This window comes from Babylonia areolata, chromosome 34 (assembly GCF_041734735.1).
Source record: "Babylonia areolata isolate BAREFJ2019XMU chromosome 34, ASM4173473v1, whole genome shotgun sequence".
NCBI classification, from domain to species: domain Eukaryota; kingdom Metazoa; phylum Mollusca; class Gastropoda; order Neogastropoda; family Buccinidae; genus Babylonia; species Babylonia areolata.
Genome location: NC_134909.1, coordinates 14,862,389 through 14,872,388, shown reverse-complemented (window position 1 = coordinate 14,872,388; position 10,000 = coordinate 14,862,389). Strand labels below are relative to the sequence as shown.

At 45.8% G+C, this 10,000-nt stretch overlaps 1 protein-coding gene across 4 annotated transcripts in view; it reads right to left on the bottom strand.

The window, feature by feature from the left end:
* Positions 1-10,000, bottom strand: part of LOC143277448 (ammonium transporter Rh type B-like) — a 39,157-nt gene that overhangs the window by 12,343 nt on the left and 16,814 nt on the right. For 2 of the 4 annotated variants that reach the window (XM_076582272.1, XM_076582271.1), the window contains exons 2-4: positions 3,243-3,612; positions 2,447-2,630; positions 1,000-1,150 (exon numbers count right to left, since the gene is read on the bottom strand). In XM_076582272.1, coding sequence (XP_076438387.1) covers positions 1,000-1,150; positions 2,447-2,630; positions 3,243-3,558 — 651 coding nt within the window. In that variant the 5' untranslated portion in view covers positions 3,559-3,612. Of the gene's footprint in view, positions 1-999; positions 1,151-2,446; positions 2,631-3,242; positions 3,761-10,000 lie in introns of all 4 variants that reach the window. The other 2 variants (XM_076582269.1, XM_076582270.1) reach the window with 2 other exon arrangements.

The following is a 10,000-nucleotide window of genomic DNA, read 5'->3' as shown; positions in this document are numbered from 1 at the left end:
CCACACCACACTCCCTCATCCTACCACACCACACTACACCCACCCACCCACTCACACACACACACCTGCCCCACCACCCCCCACCTCCTCATCCTCCCACACCACATCACACCCACCCACCCACAAACACACACCTCCACCACCCCACACCGCCCTCCGCCCCTCACCCTCCCACACAACACCCACACACACACACCTCCACCCCCACCCCCACCCCCACCGCCCCCCCACCCCCCTCATCCTCACACACCACATCACACCCACCCACACATCCCCACACCCACACACCTCCACCCCCACCGTCCTCCACCACTCACCCTCCCACCCCCCCCCCCCACACACACCTCCACCACCACCACCACCGCCCCCCACCCCTCATAGTCCCTCCCACACCACACCCACACCACCACCCCAACCACCTCCAACCTCCCACACCTCACCCACACACCTCCACCTCCACCACCCCCACCACCGCCCACGCACCCTCACCCTCCCACATCAACTCACACACACACACTTCCACCTCCACCACCCCCACTGCACCCACCCCTCACCCTCCCACACCACACCACACCTAACCCCCCACCCCCCCCACACACAAATCCCCCCCACACACCACACCCCCTCATCCTCCCACACCACACCACACCCACCCACCCACCCACCCACACACACACCTCCCCCACCACCCCCCACCCCCTCATCCTCCCACACCACATCACACCCACCCACCCACCCACACACCTCCACCACCCATACCGCCCTCCGCCCCTCACCCTCCAACACAACACCCACACACACACACCTCCACCCCCACCACCACCCCCACCGCCCCCCCACCCCCTCATCCTCACACACCACATCACACCTACCCACACACACCCACACACACACACACCTCCACCGTCCCCCACCACTCACCCTCCCACACCACCCACACCACCACCCCAACCGCACCCCGCCCCTCACCCCTCCCCCCCCCCACCCATACCCACACACCTTCAGCAGGGACAGGCCAATCCACTCATTGACTGCGAAGAGGACCATCTCCAGAAATCCGATGACCACCAGCTGCAGAGGGCTGGTCTTGCCCAGGAGAGCCCCCATCGTGATCAGGACGGCCGCTGTGGCGAAGTCAGCCGTCAGCATCCTGCCATAATAAAGGTAAAAAAAAAGGTCGCTTTTTGCGCGCGTTAAAGGACCCACGGCAACGAAAGGGGTTTTTTTGTTTTGTTTTTTGTTTTTTTGGTCTTGATGGTGATAGTAGTAGTCGTAGTGGTAGTAATAGTACATATGATGATGATAATGATATTGATGATAATCATATCTATCTGTCTGTCTATCAATCTATCTATCTATCTATCTATCTATCTATCTGTCTATCTATTAGTGTCAGTGTTTCTTAGTATCATATATATCAGATATACATATGCTTACGAGTGTGTGTGTGTGTGTGTGTGATCCAGCTGGTGGTCTATTTTTTTATCCACTCGGTTAAGTGCTGGGTTTGGATATCTTTTTTTTTCTTCCAAGTCTTTATTGTAATATCTTTGTTTTGCAGTGCTTTTGGACTTTTCTTTTAGCTCCAAGGCTGGGTGTGGGGTTAATAAAAAAAAACATATAGATTGCTTATCTCATTTCCCTGGTTAGGCGAAATTTCGTTTCGTTTCGTTTCTATATATCAGTACATGTATACCAGTCTAGCAACACAGCACAGCACAGCACACCACACCACCACACAACACAACACAACACAACACAACACACCACACCACACCATACCACACCACACCACACCACAACACAACACAACACACCACACCACACCACACCACACCACACCACACCTCACCACCACACCACACCACACCACACCACACCTCACCACCACACCACACCACACCACACCACAACACAACACAACAGACCACACCACACCACACCACACTACACCACAACACAACATAACTCAACACACCACACCACACCACACCACACCACACCACACCACACCACACCACACCACACCACACCACACCACACCACACCACACCACAACACACCACACCACACCACACCACACCACACCACACCACACCTCACCACCACACCACACCACACCACACCACAACACAACACAGCAGACCACACCACACCACACCACACTACACCACAACACAACATCACACCACACCACACCACACCACACCACACCACACCACACCACACTACACTACACCACACCACACCACAACACACCACACCACAACACACCACACCTCACCACCACCCCACACCACACCACAACTCAACACACCACACCACACCACACCACACCACACCACACCTCACCACCACACCACACCACACCACACCACACCACAACCCAGCTTTACAACACCCCAACCCAACCCAACCCAACCCAGACAACCCACTATTCACTCACGAAGTGACGCCGAGGTGAACCTTGCCCCCATGCCCGTGGATGTAGTTGGTGACCAGCATGGCCCACTGCACCATGACGGCCGCCACCAGCATGTTGATGCCCACGCTGCTGAACCCGTAGCGCCTGAGGAACGTCATCAGGAAGCCGAAGCCCACGAATATCATGACGTGTACGTCCTGGAACACTGATGACGTCACCGCGAACCATCATCGTCACCACCATCATCATCATTACCAACTTCACCACCATCACCATCATCGCCATCATCATAACCATCATCGTCATCGTCACCATCATCATCATTACCATCACCACCACCACCACCATCATCACCATCATCATCATCGTCACCACTATCATCATCATCATTACCATCACCATCACCACCACCACCAACATCATCATCATCATCATCATTACCATCATCATCATTACCATCACCATCACCACCACCATCATCATCATCACCACCACTACCACCACCACCACCATCATCATCATCATCATTACCATCATCATCATCATCATCATCATCATTACCACCACCGCCTTATCATCACCATCATCACCATACATTCATGTAGGAGAAGTGTGTGTGTGTGTGTGTGTGTGTGTGTGTGTGTGTGTGTGTGCGTGCGTGCGTGCGTGCGTGTGTGTGTGTGTGTGTGTGTGTGTGTGTGTGTGTGTGTGTGTGTGTGAAGGTATTGCTCTCACGTGTATACGTGGACACATGCAGACACACACACACACACACACACTTTACTAGAAAAGAAAACCCACGACGATCCGAACTCACTGGGATAGTACGTCGCTATGGGCCCCCTCTCCGCAGCCGCCATCACCACCATCTCGGGACCTTGACCTCCGTGGTGACCTTCACCGTGACCTTGACCTCCTTCGTGACCATCGTGACCTTGACCCTCCTGCTGGTGGCTGTGGTTGTTGCCGTGGCTGTGGGGGTCTTCTTCAGCGGGGTGCTTGAGCGAGGCTGGCAGGGGAGGCTTGGCCGAGTCCTCGTAGTCAGTGGTCAGGGCGAACAGGACGATGAAGACCACCTCCAGTACCAGGAGAAGGATGGCCAACTTGGCCTTCTGAAGCCGCACTGACGTCATGCTGCGCTGTGATGACGACGACGATGACGATGACGATGATGATAACGATGACCGCTTGGGTGACGGAGGAAGAGAGAAAATGACGAGGGTCACGTGTTACGTTGTGATGGGTGTGGGTGTATCACGTGCTGTGCTGTGCTGTGCTGTGCGTGTGTGCACACACTGATGGATGCAAGTAGACACGGCAAGTTTCTCTCTGTCTCTGTGAAAACAACCACAAAGCATTTAGATACAGGGAAATTCTCACTTCTTAATGTTCCTGATTAACCTGATATATCCATAGCTGCATTGTTTTGATCTTTATGTCTTAAATGATATGATTATTGTCTGTTCACTTTCCCCTTCATGAGGGGCCTAGGCCTAAAATGAATAAACCATCTGAATCTGAATCTGAAAACAACCAACGAACAGCAGGCAAGGTCAAGATTTTGAAAAAAAACAACAAAAAACAAAAACAAAAACAAACAAACAAACAAAAAAAACAAAAAAAACCCAACAAGCAACAACAACAACACAACAAAAAAAACACAAAAAAACAACCCCAAAATATAAATGCAAGACCAGTTATCTGAAAACAGCAACAACAATAGGCAAGCCCAATTTCTGAAAATGATAACAGGCAAGGTTCAGTTTTCTGAAACAACAATATTTTTTCTAGGCGAGATTACGAAAACAACAATAAGGCAAGGCTAGTTTTTGAAAGCAACAATAATGCAAAGCTAGTTTCTGAAATTGAACAAACAACGCAAAGGCTGTCTTCTGGAAACAATAAGGCAAGACCAGTTTATGACAACAAGACTGAGCAAGAGTCAAGGTCAGTTTGTGGATTTAACACTAGGTGTGGCTGGGTTATGAAAACGATACTAGGTAAAGCCAGTTTCCGACAACAACGACAGTAGGCAAGACCAGTTTCCGATAGCAGTTATAGCCAAGACCAGTTTCTGATAACAGTTATAGGCAAGACCGGTTTCTGATAACAGTTATAGGCAAGACCAGTTTCTGATAACAGTTATATAGCCAACACCAGTTTCTGATAACAGTTATATAGGCAAGGCCAGTTTCTGATAAGTTATAGCCAAGACCAGTTTCTGATAACAGTAATAGGCAAGACCAGTTTCTGATAACAGTAATAGGAAAGACCAGTTTCTGATAACAGTTATATAGGCAAGACCAGTTTCTGATAAGTTACAGCCAACACCAGTTTCTGATAACAGTTATATAGCCAAGACCAGTTTCCGATAACAGTTATATAGCCAAGACCAGTTTCTGATAACAGTTATATAGCCAAGACCAGTTTCTGATAACAGTTATATAGGCAAGACCAGTTTCTGATAAGTTACAGCCAACACCAGTTTCTGATAACAGTTATATAGCCAAGACCAGTTTCCGATAACAGTTACAAGTAAGACCAGTTTCTGATAACAGTTATATAGCCAAGACCAGTTTCTGATAACAGTTACAAGTAAGACCAGTTTCTGATAACAGTTACATAGCCAACACCAGTTTCTGATAACTGTTACAGGTAAGACCAGTTTCTGATAACAGTTACATAGCCAAGACCAGTTTCCGATAACTGTTACAGGTAAGACCAGTTTCTGATAACAGTAATAGGCAAGACCAGTTTCTGATAACAGTTACATAGCCAAGACCAGTTTCTGATAACAGTTACATAGCCAAGACCAGTTTCTGATAACAGTTATATAGCCAAGACCAGTTTCCGATAACTGTTACAGGTAAGACCAGTTTCTGATAACAGTAATAGGCAAGACCAGTTTCTGATAACAGTTACATAGCCAACACCAGTTTCCGATAACAGTTACAAGTAAGACCAGTTTCTGATAGCAGTTACATAGCCAACACCAGTTTCCGATAACAGTTACAAGTAAGACCAGTTTCTGATAACAGTTACATAGCCAACACCAGTTTCCGATAACAGTTACAAGTAAGACCAGTTTCTGATAACAGTTACATAGCCAACACCAGTTTCCGATAACTGTTACAAGTAAGACCAGTTTCTGATAGCAGTTACATAGCCAACACCAGTTTCCGATAACAGTTACAAGTAAGACCAGTTTCTGATAACAGTTACATAGCCAACACCAGTTTCCGATAACAGTTACAAGTAAGACCAGTTTCTGATAACAGTTACATAGCCAACACCAGTTTCCGATAACTGTTACAAGTAAGACCAGTTTCTGATAACAGTTACATAGCCAAGACCAGTTTCTGATAACTGTTACAAGTAAGACCAGTTTCTGATAACAGTTACAAGTAAGACCAGTTTCCGATAACTGTTACAAGTAAGACCAGTTTCTGATAACAGTTATATAGCCAAGACCAGTTTCCGATAACAGTTACAAGTAAGACCAGTTTCTGATAACAGTTACATAGCCAACACCAGTTTCCGATAACAGTTACAAGTAAGACCAGTTTCTGATAACAGTTATATAGCCAAGACCAGTTTCCGATAACAGTTACAAGTAAGACCAGTTTCTGATAACAGTTATATAGCCAAGACCAGTTTCCGATAACAGTTACAAGTAAGACCAGTTTCTGATAACAGTTATATAGCCAAGACCAGTTTCCGATAACAGTTACAAGTAAGACCAGTTTCTGATAACAGTTACATAGCCAACACCAGTTTCTGATAACAGTTACATAGCCAACACCAGTTTCTGATAACAGTTACATAGCCAACACCAGTTTCTGATAACAGTTACATAGCCAACACCAGTTTCTGATAACAGTTACATAGCCAACACCAGTTTCTGATAACAGTTATAGCCAACACCAGTTTCTGATAACAGTTATAGCCAACACCAGTTTCTGATAACAGTTATAGCCAACACCAGTTTCTGATAACAGTTATAGCCAACACCAGTTTCCGATAACAGTTATAGCCAACACCAGTTTCTGATAACAGTTATAGCCAACACCAGTTTCTGATAACAGTTATAGCCAACACCAGTTTCCGATAACAGTTATATAGCCAACACCAGTTTCTGATAACAGTTATAGCCAACACCAGTTTCTGATAACAGTTATAGCCAACACCAGTTTCTGATAACAGTTATAGCCAACACCAGTTTCTGATAACAGTTACATAGCCAAGACCAGTTTCTGATAACAGTTACATAGCCAAGACCAGTTTCCGATAACAGTTACAAGTAAAACCAGTTTCCGATAACAGTTACATAGCCAAGACCAGTTTCTGATAACAGTTATATAGCCAACACCAGTTTCTGATAACAGTTATATAGCCAACACCAGTTTCCGATAACAGTTACAAGTAAGACCAGTTTCTGATAACAGTTACATAGCCAACACCAGTTTCCGATAACAGTTACAAGTAAGACCAGTTTCTGATAACAGTTATATAGCCAACACCAGTTTCTGATAACAGTTATATAGCCAACACCAGTTTCTGATAACAGTTATATAGCCAACACCAGTTTCTGATAACTGTTACATAGCCAAGACCAGTTTCCGATAACAGTTACAAGTAAGACCAGTTTCTGATAACAGTTACAAGTAAGACCAGTTTCTGATAACAGTTACATAGCCAAGACCAGTTTCTGATAACAGTTACAAGTAAGACCAGTTTCTGATAACAGTTATATAGCCAAGACCAGTTTCTGATAACAGTTATATAGCCAAGACCAGTTTCTGATAACAGTTATATAGCCAAGACCAGTTTCCGATAACAGTTACATAGCCAAGACCAGTTTCTGATAACAGTTACAAGTAAGACCAGTTTCTGATAACAGTTATAGCCAACACCAGTTTCTGATAACAGTTATAGCCAACACCAGTTTCTGATAACAGTTACATAGCCAACACCAGTTTCTGATAACAGTTACATAGCCAACACCAGTTTCTGATAACAGTTACATAGCCAACACCAGTTTCTGATAACAGTTATAGCCAACACCAGTTTCCGATAACAGTTATAGCCAACACCAGTTTCTGATAACAGTTATAGCCAACACCAGTTTCTGCTAACAGTTATAGCCAACACCAGTTTCCGATAACAGTTATAGCCAACACCAGTTTCTGATAACAGTTATAGCCAACACCAGTTTCCGATAACAGTTACATAGCCAAGACCAGTTTCTGATAACAGTTACAAGTAAGACCAGTTTCCGATAACAGTTATATAGCCAAGACCAGTTTCCGATAACAGTTACAAGTAAGACCAGTTTCTGATAACAGTTATATAGCCAAGACCAGTTTCCGATAACAGTTACAAGTAAGACCAGTTTCTGATAACAGTTATATAGCCAAGACCAGTTTCCGATAACAGTTACAAGTAAGACCAGTTTCTGATAACAGTTACAAGTAAGACCAGTTTCTGATAACAGTTATAGCCAAGACCAGTTTCCGATAACTGTGACAGGCGAGACACGTTTCTGGAAACAATATGAGAAAGGTCCATTTCTGAAAACAACAATAACGGGCAAGGTCTTTAAAAATTTTTTTTTTTTTTAAAGAGTAATAAGCAAGGGTTGTTTCTGAAATTAACAATAAGGTAATGCCAGTTGTTGTTGTTTTTTTTTAGATATTTTTTTTTATATAATATAAACTACAACAGGCAAGGCTAGGTTATGAAAACAACAAGAAGCAAGGTGGGTTTCTGAAAACAACAGCAACAGATAAAGTCAGGTTCAACAACAACAACAACAACAACAACAAAAACATTAATAGACAAGGTCAGGTTATGTAAACGACAACAACAGGAAAGGCCAGGTTATAAATCAACAACTGCAGCAATGGTGGGCCGGGAGGTGGGGAGGGGAGAGGGTTGGAGGGGGAGGGGGGGGGGGTCAAGCAATTTTCTGAAAACAGCAATATGCAACAAAGTACGTTTGTGCAGACAACACCAAAAAGGCAAGGAAGCTCTAGGCTTGTCCTTATACCGATCCTTTTATTTATCTCTCTCTCTCTCTCTCTCTCTCTCTCTCTTTCTCTCTCACTCTCTCTCATTGCACTATTATATTCATATACATTTTTTTATATGAATGCAAGTATTATGGTTATGTACCTACCTGTAAATGTTTACTGTGTATTTGAGTGTACTTGAATGTCGTGTACGTGTGTATTTCTATAACCTTTTGTTTTCTTGTGAATATTTTGATTTCACTTCTTTTTGCCCTGAGGGCTGGATGTAAAAAAAAAAAAAAGCATATGCATGCTTATTCCACTTCCCTCATTTAAAAAAAAGATTCGCTGGTTCGTTCGTTTGTTCGTTCTCTCTCTCTCCCTGGTTCTCTCTCTCCGTGCCTCTCTCTCTCTCTCTCTCTCTCTCTCTCTCTCTCTCTCTCTCTTCCCACACTCTGTTTCCATACCGCTCTCTCTCTCTCTAGCTTACCCTACCCCCTGCTCTCTATCTCTCTCCCTCTGTACCCCCCCCCTCTCTCTCTCTTCCCACACTCTGTTTCCATACCGCTCTCTCTCTAGCTTACCCTACCCCCTGCTCTCTCTCTCTCTCCCTCTGTACCCCCCCCCCCTCTCTCTCTCTTCCCACACTCTGTTTCCATACCGCTCTCTCTCTAGCTTACCCTACCCCCTGCTCTCTCTCTCTCTCCCTCTGTACCCCCCCTCTCTCTCTCTTCCCACACTCTGTTTCCATACCGCTCTCTCTCTTGCTTACCCTACCCCCTGCTCTCTCTCTCTCTCCCTCTGTACCACCCCCCCTCTCTCTCTCTTCCCACACTCTGTTTCCATACCGCTCTCTCTCTAGCTTACCCTACCCCCTGGCTCTCTCTCTCTCTCTCTCCCTCTCTCTCTCTCCCTCTCTCCCTCTCTTTCACCCTCTCTCTCTCTCTTCCCACACTCTCTGTTTCCACACCGCTCTCTCTCTCTCTCTCTCTCTTCCCACACTCTCTGTTTCCACACCGCTCTCTCTCTCTCTTCCCACACTCTCTGTTTCCACACCACTCTCTCTCTCTCTTTCTCTCTTCCCACACTCTGTTTCCACACCGCTCTCTCTCTCTTTCTCTCTTCCCACACTCTCTGTTTCCACACCACTCTCTCTCTCTCTCTCTTCCCACACTCTGTTTCCATACCGCTCTCTCTCTCTTTCTCTCTTCCCACACTCTCTGTTTCCACACCACTCTCTCTCTCTCTCTCTTCCCACACTCTCTGTTTCCATACCGCTCTCTCTCTCTTTCTCTCTTCCCACACTCTCTGTTTCCACACCGCTCTCTCTCTCTTTCTCTCTTCCCACACTCTCTGTTTCCATACCGCTCTCTCTCTCTTTCTCTCTTCCCACACTCTCTGTTTCCATACCGCTCTCTCTTTCTCTCTTCCCACACTCTCTGTTTCCATACCGCTCTCTCTCTCTTTCTCTCTTCCCACACTCTCTGTTTCCATACCGCTCTCTCTCTCTTTCTCTCTTCCCACACTCTCTGTTTCCATACCGCTCTCTCTCTCTTTCTCTCTT